Below are 26,836 nucleotides of genomic sequence, written 5' to 3'. Positions count from 1 at the left end.
GGTGACATCTGGCAAAGGGCTCCTCCGGGGTGCCGCCATTCAGGGCTCCTTCAGCGCGGGGCGACGAAAGGCTCCACAGAGACGGCCTGGGCTGTGTGATGAACATGTCCTCTGGGGCTGGCACGATGCAGGGCTCCCCAGGCTAAACAACCCCAGCTCCCTCAGCCTCTCCTCGAGACACACACCACGGAAGAAATCGCAGGAGCCAGTACATTACAAACCATAGCGCATGTCACAAGACACTTCCAGAAACAGCGCACAAAACCAGACGCAAAAGACAAGACAGGAAACAGAATCTGGGCGGGAAATACCTCAAAAGACAATACGTACCAGAAAATACAGGCAAAACAAGACAAAACCCAGTAAACGACACACAACAGAAGGTACTATGCAATACATATAACATACAACAGAAAACAAAACACGAATACATACCATCAAAATCATCCTGCACAATAAAAGACAGCACAAAGAATACACAGAATACTGAACAGACAATAAAAAATACTCTACAGAAAACAAAATCCATTCCATGCAATGTATACCATACAGCACACACTGTACAAGAACTACGACTCCATACACACAATACATATGCTACAATACAAAATACAAGTACCACAGTAGAAAAATACAGGCCAACTACAATGCGACACCATCCCAGACCGGACAGGAGATACCACAGGCAGGGACCAGACCCACAGTACCTACCCTAGGGTACGTACCAAATCACCAGCGTCAGGAAGATCTCCCGTGGGGCACTGCGATGCAGGGCTCCTCCAACATAAGTTGACACAGGTGCCCTAGCAGGCCGCACGAGAAGCGGCTCCTGCGGGGCGGCACAAAGAAAGGCTCCTCCAGGGCTGCGCAACCAAGGACTCCTCCAGAGCGGAAAGACAAAAGGGCTCCTCTGCCGCCAAGCCATCAGGGGCTCCTCCAATGCTGCACCACCAAGGGCCCCACCAGCATGGCACCACCAACAGCTGCTCCGCTGCACCAAAGGGGCTCCAAGAAGAGCTGGGCATCAAACAAACTGCTCCTCCGGCGCTCCCTGCTAACCACTGCTCTGCTGCAGCGGCACAAAGCCAACCTCTGGGGAGGCGCCAAGACACGCTCCTCCGACGGGGCGACAACAAGGACGCCTGCGCAACGGCACTAGCACGGGCTCCTCCAGCGCAAAGCAACAAATGGCTCCTCCAGGGCGCTGCCACCATCGGCTCCTCCGCGGCAGCGTAACAAAGGGCTGCTCCACTGCGGCACGACGAGGGGCTCCCGAGGCGCTTTGCCACCAATCGCTCCCCTGCGGCGCTGCGCTACAGGGCTGCTCCGGGGCGGCGCCACTGGGGGCTCTCCAGGAGCAAAGCTATCAGCATCTCCTCTGGGGTGGTGCGAGCACAATGCAACACAACTCATACCACGCTGGAAAGAACAGACTTGAAATACAATACGTCATACCATGTATTACAAACAGCCCAGCAGAAAACACAAGATGTACCATAGGATACAAAATACAACCCTACGCACACCATACCCACTAGGCAGGAAATACAAGATACAACTCAAGAGACCCTCAGTACAATAAGCACTAAACCACGCAAAACCAAAACAATACAGCATAATATACAATTCTGACAAAGGTTGTGGAATACATACCCATGAACACAACACATTCTTTAGAATACACGCAAGACACCATACAAAAACTACACTAACTACATTACCTATGATGGAAGATATAATACAGGACATATACTACAGATTTCAAAATAAAATACTAAATACAGAATGCAATACGAAATACTACACATTGCATAAGATAAACAAGAGACTGTTATAAATCATTAGGGTAGAACACATTATTGCACAGTAAATACCATATTACACAGCATACAATAAAACCCACCCCACTCTACAAAGGACACATAGAACACAGGAAATACATTGCATAAAGAATTCTCTACAGAAAGCACAATCCATTCCATTTCATGGATACTACATAGTACATGCAGTACAAAACCTACAGTTCAATACACATAAGACATCCACTACAATACAAAATATAAATACAATAGAAAATACAATACATACAAAATGCAATACCTTACCATATGATACCATAGATACCGGACTTAGATTACATACCACACAATACATGCTAAATTATACCACACCTGCTAAAAAAAGGCATGCATACCATACATTACAATGCATACCATGCAATACATACCAGACCGTTCCCCACACCATCGCCTAAATACCACAGCATACCTGAAATACCCCGTAATAGCATACCATGCCATCCTACAGCATAAAAAAATATACCTTCCCATACTAAAAAACCCCACCACTATACATACCATACTGCAAATACAGGAAAGGCAATACAAAATGCAATATCACGCTTAACGTAAAACAACGCAGACCACACAATACCATACCCAATGCCAAACCACATCCCACGCTACAGCCAATGCTTCTGTGGCAGCACAGCGAAGGGCTGCAAGGAGGCCTGGGCAGCACGATGAACAGCTCTGAGAAGGAAGCAAAATATAGGGCTCCTCAGGCATGGGGCAACAACGGGCTCCTCCACGGCAGCGTGATGAAGATCTCCTCTGGGGCGGCGCAAGGAGGGGCTCCTCCCCTGCAAAGCTAATAAAGGCCTCCTCAAGGGCGCTGCAATGAAGGGCTCCTCTGCGGGGGTGCAAGAACCAGCTCCTCTGCTACCAAGCGACTAGGGGCTCCTCCAGGGTCACATGAGGTCACATAATTCCACCGAGCTATACAACCCCACTTCCCTCTGCCACTCCTCAGACAACTGGCAATACACACCCCAGATACAATACAAAACAAAACAAGATACACACCAGACATTCCATACCATACCCGACATACAAAACGTACAGTACAATTCCTAGAATAAACATAATAAATACCATACAACCTATAGAATACAAGAAAGCCAACAGATTACGTACATAAATACCATACAATACAGAAAATACACGCTACAACACAAACAACAGCACACAAGATGGCACAAACTGAAGCACAATACAATACATATGAGACAATGCAAGAGCCCTACATAAAATACAGTACATACAAAACATACCAAACAACACAGGAAATCATACAGCACCACACATACCACACAATTTATGACAAACCACACCATACAAACCACAACACAATACACGTCATCCTAAAACACACATCACAACACAGAGAGAATACAACACTACACACAAGAGACGGGAAATACTAAGCGTCAAATACCATGCAGACAGGGCATTACAAACCATCCGACGGAAAATACAGGGCATACCCCAGAATACAAGACTATACTATACATACCATACACACAACACACACAGAAGTGCATGACACACAACACAAAATACAATCTATGCAATACCAAACCATACAACGGGAAACGCATGCAACCCAAAATACAGTCCAATACAAAATACAACCCATACCACGCAATAAAATACAGACCACAAGAAACAATACATACATATTACTGTGCGTGTAATACTATGCCACACAACACAATGCATAGAATTCTGCACAACACAGGCAATACACAATACAATATACAATCCAAAACAACCTGCAGTACAATATGGTACATACTGTATGGTCTGTCTCACAGGGTATCTACTACACCGTACGTACCATGCAACACAATACAAGAAAACACAGAATGCAAAACACAACACAGAATGGAAAAAGTAGTATACAATAGAACACAAAATACAAGAAAACACACAAGAGAATACAGTACATCTAACAACAAAATTCCCACACAATACATACAATAAATATACAACACATACAGTAGAAGTACTACACAACACAATGCACTAACACACCAACAGAAAAAATATAAAAAGAGTACATACGATCCAATATGATACTACACATACAATACATACAGATACACACAACACAGTACATAAAACCAATACACAGAATACATACAGTGCAATACAAAATATAAATACCATACCATAGAATAGAAAATACAATACATACAATAGAAAATACCATACCGCACTATACCATACCATACAATGTATACCATACATGCAAGACATATATTATATTCCATACAATACATGCCAAACAATACTATACATGCTGTACAATACAATGCATACCATGTGGTACATACCATATAACTAAACACCATACCCTAAACACTGTACACTAGCATAACCTACCATAGGCACAATACCATACCACACATACTATACCATACAAAATACACCTTACCATCCAAACCAAAACACCGTACATACACTAACGGCAATACAAAATGCAACACAACAGTCAAAGTAATGCATAGAACACAGTACCACAGCCAGTTCCATACCATATCCCATACCACACCCAATACCTCTGGCACAGTATGCTGAAGGGCTCCAAGACCACCAAGAAACACAATGGAACTGTCAAAAAACACCAACTGGGGAATCACCCCAAAGAAACTAGGAAGAGAATGGCTCCTCCAGGGCCATGCAGCGAAGCCCCTCACCAGCGTTGTGTGGTGATGCACTCTAATAAAAGCTGGATGATGAAGCACTACTAAACAGATACACAGTGAATGAAGCTCCCCAGAAAATCCAGGTGGTGAACTCCCCAGGAAAGCCAGGCAGTGGAGGAACCCAACAAAGCCACTCTGTGAAGGACTAGCTGGGCATTCAAGCATCCTCCAGGGCCTCATGCTGACGCACTCCTCACATGCTTCAAAACCCTTGTGAGCACTTCTAGAAAACAGCACTGAAATAGCTGTTCTTATCCTCAGTCAGAAATACCCAGCCAACAACCGTACAGAGATAATTCCTAGGAAGCTGCAGGAAAGTTCCTGAATGCATCCAAATTCATCACCTCCTAGGCCTTCCTGGGAAATTCCTCATTTCTCACTGGTTTTACTGTGCTAAAGAACTGCACTACACCATTCCCAGAATGGAAATGCTGCCTGCGTTTAGCCAGGCTACACCTCACAGGGACACAAATGCCGCATCTCTTCCCAGACCACTGCTGTTGCACAGGGATCAGTCAACTTTGTGGGCAACAGAGTTGAGAAGAAGCTATCCTCTTCAGTCTTTACGTTAAATATATACTACCTTTACAGGGAACATAGACATTCTCAAGGCCAAGGAAGGAAGGGCTTGTCCCTGCATGGCATTTAACAGTCTGTTCCAGAAGAAAAATAAAGTACCGAGATTAATTTCTGGGCCCCAACACCACAATCCAGCATATCCTGTAAATGCAGACTTAAAGGGAAAGCAGTGAGCAAGCCACTGCACTTTAGACACGATCCTGCAACACCTTCATGCATACGAGGGCAGGGGGGTCTCCCTGGCAGCGAGTTACCTCCTCCCCCTGCCAGCAGCAGGGACAGAAGAGCGACAAGCACTCACACCATAAGCAAAGACATGTTTCTGACACTGCTTGGAAAAGACCACTCCACACCACCTACTCACACACACGGAGCACCACAAAGCTGGGCAGCACTAAATTCAGCCTGCTCAGGCAGCTCCTGCTTGCCTCGGGGGTGATTCACATACCCTTCTCCCCACAGCCAGCACAGGAAGACTGGAGCTCCCTGAGCACAAAACCCTGGCATCGTTTCTACATGCACCCCAGGGTGTAGCGCAGGGCATGGGCCAGGCTTCATTTATTCCACATGAAGAACTGCCTGAAGAACAGGTTCTGAATGGACTGGTGCCCATGAACCATCTTAGCTGCCCCTCACGTCAACAGCACATCCATAACCAGCTCCGTTTAGTTTTCAAATGCCAAGGGGGGTGTGCGTTCAACGGCCTCTTTTGAGGTGGAAACTGGCAGCACCAGAGGTCCCCTGTCCCTATCTCCAGTGCTCAGCCTCTGAACCGCGGGGCCTGATGCTAAACCACCCGGCGTGACACAGCGCCACAGCCCGGCGCACACTCGGGGCCTGTCACCGTGCCGGCTCCTCACGGCAGGGCCGGGCACAGGCTCCAGACCCGCAGGCAGGCTGCCCGCCGCCCGCTCCGGGGGAAAAGCGCCTTTCTCCCCTCGCCAGTCCCGCCGGACAAGGTGTTGGCTCACCCGGCCGTCCTCCACGAAACTGCCGCTGCCGCCGCCGCCTCAGGGCGCTGCCGCCTCAGGGCGCCGCAGCCGCGTCCTAACGACAGCTCCGCGCGCGGCAGGAACCGCCCCTCGCACCGGCCGGTGCCGCCCGAAGTCTCCCGAAGCCGCGCGTGCTTCGCACCCACCAATGGGAGGGGAGGGGCGGCCCGGGCCGGAGCAGAGCGGAGCGGGTGCCGACAGCCCCGGCCGGAGGCCAGAGCAGCCCGCCCGCAGCTCTGGCGGGCCGAGGGAGGGGAGAGACAGCGGCGCCCGCGGCAGAGCCCGCCTGGCAGGGCTCGGCTCGGCTCGCCCGCCCGCTCCTACCCAGCCCCCGTAACCCTGCACCTCAGCCCCGGCCCCGGCCGAACCCCACCTGAAGCCAAGCCTGGGGCGAGCCCCAGTCCCAAGCCGCAGACCAGCTCCTGCCTGTCCCGGGGAGGACTCGCTGAGGCGGCTCCGTCCCGACACAGCCCGGCTCCGATGCCTCGCTGCGGCAAGAGCTCTGGCCGCGGCAGCTCCCCGCCGAGGGCAGCTCCCCCCGCGGGCAGGGGCGGCTCGGCCACAGCGGCGGCAGCACCGCCCGCCGGCCGCAGCCGCCCGCGGGGAGGCGCTGAGGCGCAGTGCCCTGGCAACAGGCAGACGCGCTCCGGGGAACCCCTCAGATTCCCTCTCCTGTGACAAGGCGCCACCCCATTGGCCGGCGGCCCCGACGCCTCTGGGCCCAGCCAATGGCGAGCGCCCTGGCCCCCCGCCCGCCCGCCCGCCCGCCGGCAGCCCCGGGCCCGGCCGGGCCCAGCACAGGCCCAGCGCGGAGGCCGCGCACAGCTCGGGGCGGGAGCGGAGGGGCCCCCTCAGGGCCCGGTTTGAGTCCCCCTCGACTCCTTCCCCGAGAGGAGCCTGGTCACAAGGGGACGGCCACACGAGCTGGTCAAAGAACACAGCAGGGGTGTTGCAGAGGGCACCGCGTCCACAGAGGCCTCCTCAGGCGGCCACAGGGAGGGCAGCGGGCCTTCACCCCACTGCAGGGAGAGGGGACTCAGCCAAGCCCCGTAACGTGCTTCCCTGCCAGCATCAACACCGCTCACGGTGACTCCCTTGAGCAAAACTATTGGGGGACAAACTTGGAAGAAACCTGCAATAAACTTTGTCAGAATCCACGGCTGAGCCTATGGAAAGCTCTTACTCCTTTGCTGTCTGCCCAGATGTCACGGCAGGATGGTAAAGAACTAAGAGGCAAGAAAAGCAGAGAAAAATCAAATTCAATTGAAAATAAATTCCTTTAGTTTAAAAATGAAATCACATTAGTTTAACTAAAGAACTCCTTTTCAGGTCCCACTCCAAGATTAAGTCATTATCCCAGAGTTACGTGTATTTGGGCCACCACAACAAAAAATGGCAATAAAGAGAGGACTGTGCAACAGGAGCAGCAGAGCAGCTCCCTCCTCTAAGCCCCTGTCAAGGGCAGGTACCTGGGCACGGACCCCAGACGGCCTCCGCGCCCCCTCACCTGCCATGCCCATGAACAGGCCAGCAGAGGTTTGTCTCTGCAATCACTGACCGTCGGTGGAAAACCCCTCCCAGGATCATGCCTGGGCTGGGGTCTCCTGTCATTCTCACCCGAAACAGTGTCTGTTTCTGAGGATCACTCTTCCAGAAAGACATAAGCCAAGGAGAAAGCAGCCAGAGGCTATGGTTAAGAAGGGTCAGGGCTTCAGGAAACAGGGTCTCACAGGATTAATCACAGGGTGAATGGACTTGTTTAACATCAGCATCTTCTTAACAGAAGAGCTGTCTAAGGGCCTTTAAATATTTAAAAGGATGCTACAAATCAAAAAGTAATTAACTTCTCCCCATGCTCTGGGTTGAGGGCACTCCGTGTTGACCAGGCTTTCAATGAAGCAAAGGAAATGCATTTGAGGTGTTACGGAAGGAGAATTTGGGGGCAGTTTGAGAGCAGTCTGTAGCACCACAAGATAAAAGGAGGGAGGAGTTACGGTCTGCGCCCCATCACACAAGGAACAGAGGCTTGCACATCTTAGCCATATTATTAAAACAGATGGGTACCCTCTCAGGTGGCAGCTGGAGAGAAGCACTTCCTACTCACTTCATTTGAAGTACAGTATTTCAAAATGGATTTTCTGGGGAGGAGGCAGGGGGGTAAAGATTTCACCAGTTGCTTTTTTTCAGAGCAAATAAGTATGTATTACAGGGTAATGTGATGCAGAGTCTACGTGGTGAAACGTTACCCTCTGCCTTTCTGGGTAACTTGAAAATTTTCAGGGTCTCCTGAGTGCCCGGGTACTCTCATCTGTATCTCCAACAGAGTAGTTTCAATCAGTATTCCAGTATCCTGGAGTTACCAATTCATCCTGCCAGAAGAATAAAAATGCATCCTGCTCTTAAGGAAAGAATACAAGAACAGGGAAATGCACTTCAACAGAGAGAACTTCAACCTACCAGCACAGAGCAGCTCACAACGGCTTTGACTGTCCCAGTGTGCTGCTTTGGTCATACCCAAGTTTTTCAGTCCCGATGTATCAGTAATAAAACTTGATCTATCATGCAACATCAAAATTTACTTCCAAATGTGCTTTTGTGATTACAGATCTGACTGGGAGCCTCCAGCAATAAAAAGCTATTTCTGCTTTCAAAGTAAAGGCTAGTAGCTCCTGTGAGCAGCTTAAATAGCCATTCACAGACTAATGCTGTGATACAGAATGCTTTAGCTTGAGGAAGGTTATGGTCACAGAAATCACTGTACAAAACACCAAATGGATTCTTTCTGTATGGAATAACTTGAGCAAACAGTAAGCCGTTGGCCAACAGAAGCTGATGTTCTCCAAATTCGCAGGAGTTCCCCATCATAAATGTTTGTATTTTTGACATCTACAATTTTTGAGAGAAGCTTCTGACACACAATTGGCAGAAGATGGTCCCCACATCCAAAAGCACCCAATGCCAGCTTGCAGCAACAGCCATTTCATTTTAAGCAGAGCACACTGAGCCACACAGCTGAAAAGCTTGAGTGTATTTGGATGTCTGTCTCCAGCTCCCAGGGGAGCCAGAGCCACACAAGAATAATTCCCCTGCAGAATTTCCAGATTTGGCACCTTTTTGGACACAATTCACATGGCTCCAGTCACCTGCCCTGAAACACACTAAAACTTTTACTTTCTTGAAAGCTCAGGCGTGCTGCAAACACACAGAAGGCAAGATCCTTCAACAGTCTTTAGAAACCACAGAGACACAGGCAAATGTTTTTCCCGCAGTATGTTACAAGTTTAATTGTGCAAAAATACAGTCATCAAGACTTAAGCTTTGTTGTAAACTGAATGTAATTCCAGTGAGGTACAGGCATGGAAAGAGGTCCTACTGTAATTACAGCAAATACACCATAGTCACTGTTTAGACAACCATGTGGTTCGATACACTGATATACTGTTCTCAAGTGATTTACACATTCTGTATTTAACTGTATTAATCTGTATTTAATCTGGATTAATCAAGAGAACCAAAGAAATGACACCAAAGAGGAAAGCCAGTAGCACTGCACTAACTCAAAAGAACGTTAACAAAATTTAGACAAACTCCCCAGTGATGGCCAAGAATTAATCTGTGATATGGCAGGTGGGCAGTGTAACTCCCCTTCATCCAACACAGTATATACTGTGCTTCAGCAAAAGAAAAGGCTTTCCTAATGCCAGTATTTATTTCAAGCACAGGAAGATGAAGCATTAACAACCTTTAAAACTGTGTTTCAAACTATGAAATACCAATGGTGTTGCATAAGAACATAAGAAATAGATGGGGGGGGGGGGGGGGGCAGGAAACACAAAAAACTTTCAGAGCTCAGTTCTCTGGCTCCACCACTTAATAAGACAAAAAACCCATATGGAAAAGACAGACACTGCTGAATCCCCTCGCTGACTAAAATCCTCCTGCAGTGCCTACATCACTGAGGAAAAAATAGCTTTCAAAGCAATTCCCCTCCTTACACATTCATGTTTTAACATAACCAGCTTGGGCATTCGTAATGCTGTCCCCCTATGGCTACTTTTTGGTTCTAACAAATCTAGACGCTTCTTGCAAAAGCATTTCAACATCTTTGTTATCCTTGTCTTCTGAACTTGGTTCCCAGTCAGAGTCTTCATCGGCAGGTTTGCACACCTCTTCCTCATCATCTCTAAAGCCGCCATTAAGGTCATACTCATGTGGTTCATCTTTCTGCAGGAGCGGGCTGGAAACTAGGACCATGCGTGGCAATCAGTTAGCTGAGGAGAATGTGCTCAAGCTTGTCTAGACAACAATTAACATGATGAGACGTGTTTACAGAGCACAGGGGAGTGGGAGACGGATGGCGCCAAGGAAAGGTAACACCTTGCTGTTAATTGCTGGTAGTTAACCACCAGTCAGGGATTGCCTAGTATGCAATGCTTAGCTTCAAGAACCAATCTGTTTAAAACGCGCAGCTTCTGAAAGTGTATATAACCTCGTGCTTCTGTACAATAAATTGACATTTGCTTGCATCAAGCTGCGTCCCGTCTCTTCATTCGCCGCATCTTTCTCCACAGCCCTTTCTCCTGTAGGGACAAAAATGCCATATATTCATGAATAATAAATACAGAACGAAAGAGACCTTGCAGGGGCCATCTAGTTAGCCTCTCTCCTCAGCAGGAGAAAGGCTCAACTAAAGCACTCTATCCAATGCTGACAATTTTGTGTTTGACTTTCAAGACTCTCATGTAAAGCTGTACCATCCCTCTCTGACCACTACTGCAGGGCTTACCAGTCTGATCAATTAAGAAAGTTCTCCTTAGTGGCTTTTCTTCCAGCACTTGGAAAACAGTTGCCAGGCCTCTTCTGATAACATCTTCTGATATCAGAAGAAAACGGTATCAGATAACATCTTCTGACAACTCTCCTTTCCTGAAGGAGTGGCATACACAATTTTCCTGGTCATCTTCCTGCTACTTCTATACCTAAACAAGGCATCTTTCTTGCCCTTTAGCCCCTAGCTCTTGCTAGACAGCTATTCTGACTCTAAATTTTCTGCCCTCACCCATCCATATTTACTTAGGGCTACTTTATACTCTTGCTCTTTGGAATCTGACATGGCTTTGAATTCCCATTCACTTCTTTCCTGAGCTTCAGGTCAGCAAAGACAATCTGCTAGATCACTCACCTCCTACGTTCCCAACTTCGATCTGTGCTGTGTAGTCTGTGCTTCCTTTCTGAACACACGTTAAGGAAACAACAAATGCTGAACACTTCTTTCCTGAGCTGGATGCAGCCTACCCCTTTCCCAGTTCAGTCTATTCTATCGCGCTGCTGTCCAATCTGCTGCCTATCCATCTTCTGCACAGCTCACACTTTGTGATTAAATTGCCTTCTCTCTTCCCAGTATGTCACAATACTCTACATTGGCAGGAATCAAAACTTGGAAACCTCTATTCACAAGAAATAGATGCTGCTCGCTGCATGTTCCTAAACTTTTTTAGGCAGCTTGTCTTGCAGTAGTCTTTTAATTGCTCAAATATGTTGACATATATAAACCAGTTCCCAGAGACAGGGCAAGCCTGATTTTTGAAGAAGCCTTATCTACCTGACTTGGTAGCATCGATGCAAAGCTGCTGCCATAGCAGCATTGCCTTCTCCTTTTACTTATCGGTAGCTGTGAACCTTTAACAAGTTTATTTCCACTGCTTTGGGACTTTGGCAGATGTGCACGACCATTGCTCTACCAGCCTACGCTACCTCCCTTTTTCTTACAGGCCCACAATTCCTAACTAGCCACAGTCTGTTAATATTCCAGTCATGGTATGCTGCCCTTAAGTCACACCCCTGAGTAAAGCTGTATTTGTTCCTTTTCTTCCCAGCCTCCAGTTTCTGCATTTGGAGATAACCCGTCAATGATCTCATAATGATTTATCTGTTGAGCAGTTCTTATCATCTTTTATATGAAACTAGAAATGTGTCTTCTCAGCTACACAACCCAGTCCAAATCATCCATGTTTATATTAACCTCAGGTATTTCTTAGCAGCTTCTTGAAACCTCAGGTCAGAGCTCCAGACACTCAAGCTGTGCGTGTGGTGAACAAGCAAGAACACCAGCACCTGGTGTAGTCAGATCACATCCTCTGTCAGTTACATTTTTCTGCTAGTGAGAATGTTACTATTCCAGAATCATCTTATGGTCTGATTAACATTTTATACTCTATAGCAAGGTTTTCAAAAGCACTTACAGCAGCAGTCAATTCCCTCAAAGGTACACAATTTTATGGGTGAACTGTGCTACAGAGGCACCCAATGACTTCCTAGAATAAAGTCAGCCATGTGTGACACAGCCAATACTACAACTGAGAAATATCCTATGGCTAGCAACCTATATAGCACCTAGCAGAAAATCCTGAAAATGTCAGCTGTCAATTTCGGCTGTAATCCCATCCCATATGATGCTTGCTAGTTTACTGTTTACCAGACTTTAGAGGAAAGTAATTATGCCCATGTTTACCCATAACAGCAGAATTTTTTCTAAGAATCACAGACCATAGTCGTGCAGAAGGAATTATGTCTGGAGGGAGAAGTCGAAACAAAGATTCTAAATACCTTAAGAACAAAATCTCTCTTCTCAGCCTAAGCCTGTGAGAATAATAAACCCAAGACCAGATTAACAAAGAAAAACTGCTCTTCACTTTCACAGCACTGCAGGTGGTATTTTACAACAGAAATAGGAATTCTGGAAAAATACTGATTACTTCCATATTTCTCCTACAAATGTATGAGGAACATACGATGTTGGTTTTCGTCCACCAGTGTTTTTAGATTTCAGCAGTGAATGATGCACTTCCTTCCATGTCTTCCCACTCCTCTCTTTCTGCTATAGTTTAATTCAGCTCCACAGCCCCTGAAGCTGCTCATTAAGCACAATTCTGCCTTTCCCCTAGTACCATATTTATAAATATGACCTTGAAACATTCCCTGAAAGTATCTCCTTCACACGGGGAGAAAAAGCTTGCTGACCACCCCTTTACAACGGGTTATGTTTGGAAGTGAGCCGATCAGCTTGCTAGAAAACATACACAGAAGTGTGCAGGAGAACTCTCAGACTCCATAGCCACAGCAGGTCATTCATCCAAGTAGCAACAAGGCAGTGAAGTCATTCACTAGTGACAATTTAATGACAACACACATTCCAGCCTTTCTTTTTTTTTTCCCCTTCCTCCCTTACAGCTATTTCCCCAGTAACTAGCCTTAGACTGTTTCTCAGAACATAGACCACATTCTCTATTGGCAATTTGTAATCCATCTCGCAGCAATTAGACTATCAATGTTAAAAACTAAACATGGCAAATGTCATGTAGATAGCACCCTTCTTTTCTTGGCTGGTTTTTCACTGGAGTTTCAGTGCACTTGAACAGAAATTAATCCTGCTGTGCTTAACAGTGCAGTTGTGCCAAACAGCACGAAATAAAGGCTAATGGAACCTTGCCTGTGTGATCTTGCATGGCTCGGTACGACCGCCTCAGACGTGAGCTTGCTGAGTGCAACCTTTTACAAGCTTTGCCCTCAAGAGAACAAAGCAAGCCAGTCAACAAGATATTGAGGGGAAAAAAGAAATTTAAACAATCATTAAATATGAACAGAACTTTAATTAATGAATTCCCTTCTTCCCACTGTGCATGGAATATCATTTTTTCCCTGGTTCGTTCTTAGGATGAGGAGTTGAATTTAACAGATTGAATTTCACTTCCATGTCAAAGATTTACACATTTACAAGAGAAGCACTTTTCCATCCATAGCCATGCCTGGCTGACCACCTGCCATGAGCTGCACACACAGGATCTACCATTCTGGTAAGGAAGGTCCTCTTATGAAAGACACAGCTACAATTTTAAACCTTCAAGATTAGCTTTAAACTTCAGATATGCACACAGTCCAGCTTGCTTCATTATTAAAATCTTAACCGCTTGCTGCACTTACAACGCTGCTTACAACTCTTGCCACTCTTTAATGCACATTTCTGCAAGGGAGCGGTGACCAAGATGGGGCTCATACTTGCATCATGGGATGTGGCAAAGCGTACAGCTAACAAATATGCCTCAAAATATGCTAGTGCACAGATACACCCATATCAAGCATTCAGTGACAGCAGAAGTACACACACACATGATAAGGAAATGGGATGGGAAAGACATTCCCGAGTGGAAAGTAGGTCGCAGAACAGAATGGAGGCCAAAACACTTTGTCTAGAAAACTACAGCTATTTGCACTTTACTTTCTCTAGAAGGCAGATCTCTGTTTTGAAGATTTCTGTAGGAAATGCCCAGCCACACCTTGGTGATCTCAAAGAAGACAAGTCAGTTCCCACCTCCACTCGAGATGCAGCAGTTCCACATCCTCATGCCTTGTTCAGGCCAGTGAAAGTAAAGATGGCATATCATCAGGCTTTCAGACTGCTCTTCAACGCTCACTTTTAAATTATTTTAGAAATAACAGGAAGCTTCACATTTGGAAGCCAAACTGAGATACAAGAGATGCCTTGAAACAGAGCTAAAGGATATTTAAAACTGGAGCCCATGCACCTGCCACATGTAAGTTAATATTATTGGCAGCAGCAAAGCAAGCTAGGTGTACTACTGGTAAATGGAGGAGATACTCATATACAGTATTACAGGTTACATTATCAAGAGAGACTACAGCTTGCCTGTGATACTACACAATCCTCACTGATGTCTAGAAACTAAAGTTCGAAGGATACGTACATAGTTCACAGGGAACACTGCCCCAGCTGAAAGGCATTACCCTTCTTCGACATTTCAGTCCTAACAAGCCTGTAACATCAATACCTCAGAGTAAATATAAGAAAAGCTCATCACCACATCCGCAGATATCTTTTGACATTTATTTAGAGGTCAATGCAATGCAGAAGGAGTATCTCAATGTTTCAAGAGCAATCAGTCTTCATGGGGTAACCTTAACTAGCTGTGGATGAACTATTGGCTCCTTTCATCCTATTATGAACCCTGTTCAAGGAAGGAAGAATTGACTTGGTCACACATGTCTCTCAAAACATTTGTTTGTTTCGCTGCCTGCTTCCAGGGAAGGACAGGTGTGCTCAGCACACAGGAATTCAATTCCAGCACTATTACTTGCAAAAAAGGAAGCAGAGTTTTACTAAAATAATGACTACCTTCTTCTCAGGTAAGTATTATCAAGCATCTCCAGCACCACTAAATGCCCCAAAACCCAAAGCAGATCAGTTGCATCCCATGCTGATGGGCCCATTCGTAACATCAGAACATACCATTTTTTGAAGTTTTTGTTGTGTTCTTCTTTCAGGTACTAAAGAAAGAAATGTTATTAGCCAGGACAGAGTACAACCTAGCAATAAGGGTTATTCGGAGAGGTTGCTACAACAGAAGACTGACTTATTAAAAGAAATGCTGCAATGGTTGTGCTGTATTTACAAGTATAAAAACTACTCTGCTGCCCCCAAAAACCTTTTTTTTTGTATTAAATGATTCTTGAAAGATTACCCAGATGAACTGTTCTTACAATTATGAACCATGCCATCTGTAGACAAACATCATTGGTACTGGTTGGGGTTTTTACAGCAGACAATTGCAGTATTTCAAAGCATTTAAATATTTTACGCCATTGTTTCCATAAATGCAATTTCTCCTTAATAACCATAGAATCATAGAATGGTTTGGGTTGGAAGGGACCTTAAAGGTCATCTAGTTCCACCCCTCCTGCCATGGGCAGGGGTAATGTCATAATCCTGATTTTTTGAAGTAAAATGCATTATCATTACATTTCCATAACTGTTCTGCTCTAAAGTATTGTCTTTTTGCATTGGGAATTAAATTGGGGAAAAAAACCCCTCCAAGTCCAATAATTAAGAAAAAGCACAAAAAGAATGCAAAGTACATCTTTGAATTCTCTAAGAACAGACAAAATATAAACAGTATATTCCCCTGTGTTTTTCAACAAGTCTAGTTACTGGAATACAAAAAGACTTTTAGAATAGAATCTCAGATTCAGTTTTAATTATATTCCCTCCAAGCCTCAACAGAACATACATGCTATAGGGATATACACATTTTGCTGTGGGGATGGGAAAAAAAGCTACAGAAAAAATTTACTGCAGTATCCATTTGAAATGTTGAGAAATACTTCAGTATATTCCCTGTTTTCACTGTAATACTCCAGCTCCAAATGGAGGAAGCAGAATAGAGAGATCTGGTAAGACCATGCTATACCATGCTTAGTTTTCAATAAAACCTGTTAAACTCATGAAAACAGCCACTTGCCACCTGGCATTTTTGTCAAATCCTAAGATATAAAGCATACAAACTATGTCAGCGGTGTCTGACCCAGACCATCTTGTTTCAGTTGAAAAACATTTGAAAAAGTGAATGTAAGTGTGCAGCAGCCAAGCAGCCTTACCTTCCTTATCACAGACAATGGCAACACCGCATGCTCAAGAAGAGCAAGGGTGCAGGGCAATACAGAGCAAGCTGCAAATGCAATGTTACTTTCTCACTTAAAGCATTTTATTCCAAGGTGTTGGCATCCATTACTGGGTTTGGGGGTTTCTTCCCCCCACTTTGAGCTATACTGAACAACTTGGCTTACCTGGAGGTGCACTGTGCTTGTATTCTAGTTTATGCTGTGGATTCTTCCTGCAAAGAAAACAGTAAAAGCTTGATTTGCCACCTTGTTCCACACCTAACAAGAACCTAACAAGTTCCCAGAACTCCTCTGTATTTTGTGAATAATTTTCACTTCTTTTTAAAATAAAATTCTGTGACCAGTGCCTTACTGCAGTGTCTCAGCTTACGTAATGTAGGGTGGAAGAAAAAAAGGGTTCCATAAGAGTTCCTTTTGTTTCAGCCTTTTAAAAAAAAATAAAAAAGACAGCTGATCAAAACCAAGAGATGAGATAGTTTCCAAACTTGTAAGATGAGATGCATTTGTTCAGCATAATAAGAACTGATCCAATTATTTACTCTCACTAAAACCAAAACCAGAACATAACCTCTGGTGCACAAAGTGCAATGCACACACAGTGCATCACAAGTCTGAGATACCCAGCCGTAACTTCCATATTCTGCAACATAAGGCTAAAAATCAAATAGTTTGGGAAAATTAAAGAAATTGAAAAGAATTGCCTGTCTCAAAGTATCACAGGGAAAGGCCAAAGAAGGACTGTTAAGAGAGTTTACTCATTTCTGCAATATGCTGCTGCAATCTGGGAAGTTCAATATACAAGTGTGTATGTCTTCTATTAAAAAACAGCATCAATGCAATGAAAATTAAAAATTTAAAGTCAACTTACTCTTTGATCTGCAATAAATGCTCCCCTCATTCAGGCTGCGATCCAGGTCATGAACACACTGATTTATCCCACCCCCTAAAGCAGTTATCCAATGCTGTTCTAATGCTTTAACTTGGTCCCACTTACACCGTGCTGATCTGTTGTGTTAGTGTATTAGAGCGGCACGTTAAAATTGTTTCAGCTCAATTTACTTCTGTGCAGAAAATTAAAATTAAAAAAAATTCTAACTTTGGAAGAAAACTGGTTCAGTTGTCCTAATTTCTCCTTCTGAAAAAGAATCAACAATTAAAGCCCACTATTTAAGAATGACATACCATTTGACATTGCTTGAAACACAAGATTAATTTCTATAACTGCAGAATTTTTTTGATATTTTACAAAATACCCTTGCTGTGAAGACTGCCTTGTAAAACTAGTTGCTTATGTTTTCTTATTCTTCAAAAACAGAATACTCTTCAGTAAGAAAATCTTATTTTTACATCAAATAACTTGTTACACATTCACATACTTGAAGCTGATTTACAGTTTTATAGCTACTGCTATCCCAAAGTGCATTTCATGTGCATTAGAAGGGATAGTTATCTGAATAAAAACATGCAAGTATAGCTTTCTATTAAATACCGTACTGAAACAGAACAGTTGCTTAATCCAGTGTTTTGCAAGTGTTGGTAGCATCAGAGCATTTGATCCCAACTCAAGGCACAGCATTTAGATAACTCAATTATGTATTCCAGTAGTAGCCAACAGATAAAGACAACAAAAATAACATCAAAATCCTTCAAATGACACCTGTTGCTTTGTGGAAAGAATTATCATTGCTTTGTGGGTGCCTCCTTCCTTCTACCCCAAAAAGAATGAAACACTGTTTAAGAAATGATCAACTAATACAGCACAGGAGTTGACTTATCTGCAAGGAGAGACAGTTTTAGTTTTGGACAGTGTCCATCGTACTCCTGAAAAGTATGTTGGCAATTTCAGGAGCGGTATAAACCTAGATTTCGCATCCTGAGATGAGAAATTCATCTCACAGATGTTTTTTGAGAAAAGAAACACTTCTTCTGCATTAGTTGAACATAAGATGGCTTTTCCTTAAAAGTTACTCCCATTTTGTTACACTTTATAAAGAACACGCTCTTTAGGATCATCACGCTTCCAGGGAGAGAGAGAGAAAATGTTTCTGCTCAAGCACAATCTTTAACAGCAGCTGTTAGTTTCAATATGCCCCCACAGAAGGGCTGTTGTCTCAAAATATATCCTTTTGTCCATTGCATCAATTACAAAGCAGTCCTTACACTCTGCTAAATACAAGTGTAAAACCTAGATATTGAGAAACAAATGGAACAAAAGGATCTTTTGAAGAAAATCAACAGCTGCTAAAAGAAACAGCAGTCAGCCATAAACTGGATTTTCTTGCTGGTACCTAAATTATGCTTTCTAACAAATCAAATACTGACTAAAATAGAGGTTTTGTACAAAATCTTAACAAATATTTTGTCAAAATCTGAACTAAAAGTTACATATCAAGAAGAACATGTAACAATAAATTATTGTTTCTATACAAGAACAGTTTACTACAGGTTGAAAAATGAGAAAGTTTTGATCTCTAGGCCACTGAACAGGTTCCAAAAGTCAAGGCTTCATGTTCACCAGCTGAAATCACAAATACTTTGCACAGACCTTGGTGGCATAAAGGTAGCAGTCTGGCGCCAGTAAATTTGGAAAGCCACAGTCAAGATTTAACATCACTATCCTACTGTCAATTTGCAACTCCAGGGGAGAACATTCTTAACCTGTAAAACAAGAAAAGCCATTTTGTACAGTGCTTCTTACCTATAACAAGCCGTTCCATACGGACATTCAGGCTGGTTATCATTGTTATCCTGAGTTACGATCTCTGTTTCATGATTGTCATCGTCATTAGGGTGACTAAACTGCTGAAAGTGAATGGGATTCTTCCTGCAAAAGACAAATATAGATCAAGAACTGACTATTCCATTTAAACAGGAGAAGTGGAGGTAAGAAAGGTGTTACTGAATCAGTGACATTTTCAGCGGTTACAGAAAGAGAAGCTTTTAACGTTTAACTTGATGCAGAATGTAAGACCTGCTTTCAGGATAATTGAAGAAAAGTTTTGTTTCAGCAGAGGCCGCAAGAGGTTAAAACGTGAATTTTCCTATTTGCCATCATCAGCTTTACGTTTCAGGCCTCCAACACATACACAATCTACTGATGTAGTCCCATAGCGTGAATCTCGCTCTGTGGCTTGCTCCGTCATGACTCCCTCTGGAGTTACCAAGTGCTACACAAACCTCTCGCAAAGTCTGAGCTCAAGCTGCGAGGGCCAACCCATGGCAGCCGAGCAACTGCAGTCCTGAAGCCTTCCCACGCTCTCGGGTGATCACCTGTGAGCTTCAGGCAGTATGGCTCAATCATTACTTCTGTTCCGTATGCAAGTTACTACTCACTTGAACACTTCAAATGCCAGCGTATTATTCCAGAGGGATGAAGTGCTGGGGCCTGAGCAGCAGGCCCTGAGCCGAAGCTGACCTCCAGAAGAACCCGCCAACCCAACCTTAAATATATGTATTTAGTATCCAATCATTAGCGAAATATGCATGGTCATTAGTGAACCATGTATGGCCATTAGCAAAAGATGCACCTTGGATAAACTACAATCATGAGAGAAGAGACAGCGCATCCTTCCTTGCTTAGAGGCGGGCGGCCAAAGCCATGAATCCAGCTGTTTGGCCTTGTCTGGAAACCGGTGGTTAAAATCCAGTCGATAAAGGGAACTCCCTCGGTTCCTCCCAACCCCTGGCCAGGCTTTGGTGGCATCTGACAGGAGAGTGAAACCAGATGTTTCCGCGTTTGGAATTACGTGAGCTTGTTTGTTAATAGTGTAAAAGCTGAACCCTCTTGCAGCGACATTGCAGACCTCACCTACCAGGAGATGCCCTGCGCAGGACTTCCCAGCTGCCGGGACAGGCTCTCCAGATCCTCGTGCAACAGGGGCTCCCCAGCGACTGCGGAGCTGGAGGATGGCAACCTGTTAGGGCAACGGGTGATGTATCTTTCTGAACCACTACAGCTAGCTGTGAATAGTAACGATTAGGTGCATTGCCTTGCTTATCTGTTTTATTGTTTGAATCAGGGTATCGTAGGCTAATCCTTCTGTATGTGCATATTGCCTTATTTTCTGCATTAATTTGAAACAAACAGTGCATCAAGGGTATCTTCTGTATTGGTGTCTGTGTGCTATCTATTGACTCCATCAACTGGCAAAACAATGGAGCAGTCTCCTGGACATTACATTGATTATGCTCTCAGGTTTGCCTTGGCTACCGTGGCATTTTATTTGAAATACCAAATCACAACGATGACATGAAGTTGTACCCTAAGACATAACTCTGTGTGTAGCTGAGCCACACCGATGTTAGTGATGAGAGCACTGTACAAGACAAGGCAGCTATAAACAACATCACTTTGTGAAGAAGTGATGTTAAAAAGAACACAGAAAAATACATTATGACTTCAGGAGAAATTCATGGGGCAGATCAAAAGACACTACAAAAAATTATGTCATAGTGAACATACTGTACTAAAAGCAAATCTACTTTTTCCCTCTGATTTCTTTTAGAGACACTTTTTTTCAAGCATATTTGAAAGCAAGAAAAGCGAGATGTTTTAATAAATGATTTTCCAAAAGTTATACACAAAATACTTCAGTGATTTACCACTAATTCCCAGTGTACATAATCAACATCTTTGTGCAAACTGTAAAAGTGAACTGCTTGCCTCAAGCAAGAGCAATGATAACTTTAAACTGCAGAGGGATTACTGCTGTCATTTGCACTTGTTACAGCTGCATTTAGAAACACCAAGCCAGAAGCACGTATGCAGCTAGCGACATACACAGCAGCTTCCTCACTGACCACAACGGGCTCTTATGAACTTTCTAGGGAACAGTCAGTATTATTTTCAGCATTTCAACCAACACTGTAAGAGAAAAAGCGTTTGTTATAGCTTTTGCAAAATGATTACTTAAGCACCGTGAGCCCCACTAACCATTCAGGCCTCCTTTCAGGCACCGAAAACAGATTAGATATTTAGTATTAATACTTTTACATCTCCATCTGCTTGGTATCTTTCACTCGGGAAACTCAGCAAGCAAGCTACAGATAAACTCTTCCAGGAGCTACTTATCAGAGATCCAGTGTCCCTTAGTCCTATTTACACAGGTGACAGACGCCTTGTTCTGGTTCTGGTCTTTTCTGTTGATTTCTGCAGACTGTAGGGTAAGTAAATACTGTTTCACTAGATATCATTGCAAGGCTGCATTTACCAGTCTTTTATTCTACAAGTTCTCAGAAAACATCACTTCTAACGCCACATTCAGGCTGGCTGCCTACTTCTTTTGCCATTTAAAAATAAATGGGATGAAACCAAGTCATTTTAGAGGCTACTTGCTTTGTTTTCTAAATGCACAGAGCTAACGTACTAGCAATATTAGCCAGAATTTGAGTTCAGTCATTTGAAACACAATTCATCTTCTCAAAGGGACACAGAAGCAGCTGATGCTCTGTGAAATCATTTTAATACTTATTCCTACAATAAGATACATGCAGCATCATAGTCATGAAGGAAAGAAGGCCTAAGAGCTGCCAGTTAGCTAACCTATTCTGTTTTAGGTGATAGCCAGTTCCTTTCATGAATTTACTTCAAAAGCTATTTGGCCAATACCAAAGAGCCTTTATTGCAGGAGAGAAAAAAGAAAAAAAAAATTGTATAGGAGGAAGCAAGAAAAAGGGAAGGGTCTTGAGGTACGCACCCTATCACTGGGCCTCAGGATTCTTTGGGCCAGTGGATGATGCTCCTCAAATTATTCATCACCTGTGAAGCACCTTAAACATGTCCTATTTCAGATGCTCAGGACTAGTAACAACATCATAGTTTCTCTTACCTTTATGTGGATAATTTATACTTACTCCATTTCTAGATGTTGTGCAACGATATCCAGCAAAATAAATAGAAGCAGAGAAATGCACAGCTAATATTAAGTACACATTATCCCTTCTTGCAAAAATCTTCTTCCTTTTATTAAGAGTTTGGTTTGTTTGAGGGTTTGTTTGGGTTTTTTTGAATACAAGAGATCTGAGTTGTAAGAGCACAGCACCTTTCACGCTGGAAGCTGCACTCCAAAGTTAGTTTTACAACAAAACCTTGCTGCACAGGAATACGTTATTAATTTGATCAAAACAAAATCATTAAGCTTTACTCGCACAAAAAATAACCAATTAAAAGCCTATTTTAAGAATAAAGTTTTAGGAGAGTTGCCTTCTTATATACAGAAGCTCTGAATTTGTGGCAGAAAATTATGCAAATAAAAATTATGCAAGTAACACTTACAAAGTTCTTCAGAATCAATGCAGTCATCTCCAGCAGCAGCTGAGCATCGCTCAGTGAAATACTCAAGACAGTTTTCATCTATGCAGCTCCCAAAAGCATCTTAAAAGCTTTTTCTAAAACAAATTTAAGTGGTAAGGTCAGAATCCCTGGCTCTTCTTAATCACATGCAGGAGACCCCTGTCATCTCAAGGGCTTATTTTCTCAGCCTACTAAAGAAACTTGTAAGGAAAACGTAATGACTCACCAGCACTAGTTATAAAGCCATAGTATTCAAGCCTGAAGTTAACGCCACAAGTGCGTGTAAGATGTTTATAAGTTCTAAACTCTAAGTCTTACTAGAAAACAGGTCTCATAAAAAGACAGATGCAAGTCTGTAGCTGCCAGATTTACAAGCTGAAGGTGAAATGAAAAATACTTCTTTTCATAAACAAAGAGCACAGTATTTAGAAGAATGCACATACAAATCCAAAGGCTGGTTGAGCATGCCCTGCTTTGACAGTTACAGGGAAGATTCACACACACCCAGTCAGCACAGAACTGTACCACAGGCTAGCCAAAGGATAGAATTGTGGACAAAAATTGTGAAATTACAGTTTCAGAGATGAGAGTTCAGCTGTACCACACCCCTACTACGCAACTCGAAATGGGGGTTGGGTTTGGATTTGTTTTTGTTTTTAAATCCCTATTCTTCTAACTTCTGAAAAGCGAGCAGCAGACAAGAAAATGAACACAAGACAGTATTCAAAGAGTTAAGTTCCTTGACAACAAATATAGTCAGATATAACACAGACAGAGCACTTGCCTCCTAGTGGTAACAGCAGTTTCTTTCGATTTGGAAAAAGCTTCAGACTGCCACAGGAAGAGAATCTCACACTGACGGAGGATAAGAAGAAGAATCTCTGCAGAGAGAAGTGTGAATCAAGCTTGACTCTTTCAAAAAGCAGTGTTTTCAAATTCATAAATGAAGAAACTGAGCTATGGGTTACAAAGTTATTTCCTAAACATTTCAGCTATGTGTTAGAGACATCTAATAAAATCAACTAAACTAACATTTCATCTTTTCCATTTGTGCTGTTCAACCACGCACCCACCAAAGGTGCCTGTCATATGCAGAAGACAAGTATCTCTTACTAGGAGTTTATAAAATACGGATTAGAAAACTGAAGGGCATTCAGTTATTGGAAAAATGACATTTTATATGAAACCTCACCTAGAAAGAACACTGTAAGGAAATGTTATGGTTACCAAAGCAGTCCTCATTTAAGACGTTGACTCCTACAGCACATTGTGCTAGAAGACACCTTTCATAAGGTTAATGGAAGGAGACAAAAACCAGCTACTCATCGTACTCAAAAGAGCACTCAAAGCAGCTCCTCTTCCTTAGCAACTCTAAAAAACAGGTTTTGCTCAAGGAGAACACTACACAATCAAAAACTGAATACGCTATCAGTGCGTTCCTTCAAAGCGTCCATTCACATCACACTTATGTACACTTCTGTCAAGAATATGGGTAACTGCAATGGCTTGCTTTACTGCAACATAGCGATCTCATTGATGCAGAATGACTACTTGGTGGTCTTGCATTAAAAGCACATACAGGACAGACGATAAAGCACCTTTCTTTGCAAACAAGCAGGTTTAGTCTCATCACATTTCCTGAAGATCAAAGCTGATGGTTTTGATACTTCCTATTTACAAATTTCTCCAACAAAATAAGATTTCGTTATGTGCTATTTCAGAGCATTCTTTTCTTCTTACAAAGCAACACTTCCCAAAAGTACTGCTGCCAAATGTTTTAGAATAAAGACCCAAGAAGAAACGTGCACATGCAGACTCCTATTGCATGTTACCTGTAACTAAAACTTGCCTTCCAAAACATTAGGAATCCTTCAGCGTGTCAGAGCACTGAATCAGCTTCACCCCCACAGAGGGGAAAACTTGTCTGAGCAAAATGAAAAGTAGCTGGAGCAAACTAAAGGCTGCATTTGTACTACTGGATCAGCTTGGCTGCCTAATGAACCATGTCCTCCTCATAATCATGAAGGGCAAAAACTGAGATATGCGAAGGAATGCTACATGAAAACTGGAAGTCTGATGTGCTCATGAACACAACAGCTTTACGCAGTTATCTGCAGCAACAGGCACACCAAACATACACAAGAACCCATTTACTTGTGCTTGCTTGTTTGCTGAACAACCTAAGCTTTTACTGTCACTCAAGCCCCTTGGGGGAAGAGGTAAAAAATACAAAAGTAGTAACAGTGATAATATTTAAAAAAAAAAATAAAAATCACAGGACCTCCTGTTTCCTGGATTAGCCTTATCTTTTGTGCTTACAATGTACATAGATTTATGTAGTGCTCAAAATCTTCTCCTAAAGGCAGTTCTCAGGTCACTGGTCACTTGCTACCCTCAGGAACACCTCTAGACGCCTATCTTCTCTTCAGTATATTAACACATGGCATTACAGATCTTTTCTGGGCAGAAAGAACTAGCAGGAGACCAGGCACTCAGCACTGGGGTTTTTGGGATCTTGCTGGAACATTTGTATCGCACAAAACATTTGTATGACAGATTGTGAATTGAGAGGATATGAGTAGCAGAAAAAAAAATAAAAATCATCCCTCAATTGAAGTATCGCCAAAGACACTGACCAGATAAGGGTTCACAGGGAGTTTATAAGTGTGACTTGGTCTGGTTTTAAGAGGGGACTGAATGCTTAAAAAAAAAAAAAAAAAAAAAAATGGTGCAGATTGGCCAAGTTACAACAGAAGTAATTCTCCATTGTTTAGGGATAACAAATAATAAGCATTTTAAATAGTCAGATCACAAAGCATACAATAACTTCATCTTTCATAAAAGTTTCAGCTGCAAATAAAATAAGCCTACAGGGTCTATGTTGGGCATTTCAATCATTTACATCTCTTCTCCCTGCCGGTACATGTACTGTACACACAGGGGGGTTTATTTCTTTCCTTTTTAAAGTGGACCTTTGTTTCTTATTTCCTAGAACTCTGCATCGTTTAATCTGCTGAAGTACATCATCCCTTGTTTAGGTTATATTGAAAGTTAGCAAGACATCCTGGCTCCTCCTTTTATACTTTAAAAATTCTTGCTATGCCATTGGTTTCTCATCAGTCCCCATTTACCAAAAGATTTATTTCAAATCAAAGCTTGTAACGACTTTACTGTTTTTGGTAGCTAATACAGTACTTCTTAATAACAAGCTAGCTTAAGCTGGGTTTATTTTTGCTTCACCTGTAACAGCCTGTTCCATACACGCAAGGTGTCCTCTTACGCTTGTTCTGTTTGGAGCTTTCTGAAGTATCTGCACTTCTGGTTGAATCAGAAATCTGTCTTGTAATCCAGATTTGCATCAGGCTCAAGAGTCCCTTCCTGGGCACCAAAAGATCAGGAAGTCCTGCCCAGTGAGCCTGTTGGCTTGCAGAACCAGTCATCTGCTCTTTGTTTACTGTTTCCTCAATTCTATTTCCTTTACTGGAGATCTGACCTACTCTTTTAGACAATTTACTATGCCGCTGCCTAGCTTTTCTTCCCACAGAACTTGCAGGGGTTTTTGTTCCAGTCTTGCCATTCCCTGCCATGTTTCTCATGGTATTCTCAAGAGGAAATCCAGAGCATTCTGTGGAACAAGGTTCCATTTTGAAGGACCTGAAAATGTACATTCTTCAGAACTAAAAGCTTTAAGGTCAAACTCTGCCTCATCATTCCTGTTTTCAAAGTGAGAGAATCATAGTAGAGCCCAGGCTGGAAAGGACCTTGATAGAGACTAAAACCAGCCCCGTGGGCACATATTAGCTTGGGGCTCATCGTTAGCCAGCAGATGTGTTACACTTGAACAAAAGGTTAGATGATGGAAGTGTAAAGAACTCTAGTAGGTAACAGAAACTAAACAACAGACTGCTAATGTATGCAAAGGTAAGCAGGAAATTTAGGTAACTGCCCAAT

The 26,836-nt window shown here is 43.3% G+C and overlaps 1 protein-coding gene across 1 annotated transcript; it reads right to left on the bottom strand.

Annotated features, from left to right (window-relative positions):
• Positions 1–9,388: 9,388 nt before the first annotated feature.
• LOC130145440 (aprataxin and PNK-like factor) lies at positions 9,389–26,529 on the bottom strand. The gene is given in 6 exon segments (XM_056330207.1): positions 9,389–10,700; positions 16,759–16,805; positions 19,292–19,417; positions 26,126–26,221; positions 26,223–26,295; positions 26,298–26,529. Coding segments are annotated over 6 exon segments (714 nt in total). The 3' UTR covers positions 9,389–10,560.
• Positions 26,530–26,836: the final 307 nt, after the last annotated feature.

Source organism: Falco biarmicus, chromosome 3 (genome assembly GCF_023638135.1).
Source record: "Falco biarmicus isolate bFalBia1 chromosome 3, bFalBia1.pri, whole genome shotgun sequence".
NCBI classification, from domain to species: Eukaryota; Metazoa; Chordata; class Aves; order Falconiformes; family Falconidae; genus Falco; species Falco biarmicus.
The sequence above is the reverse complement of the archived record's forward strand: the minus strand, read 5'-3'. Positions and strand labels throughout refer to the sequence as shown.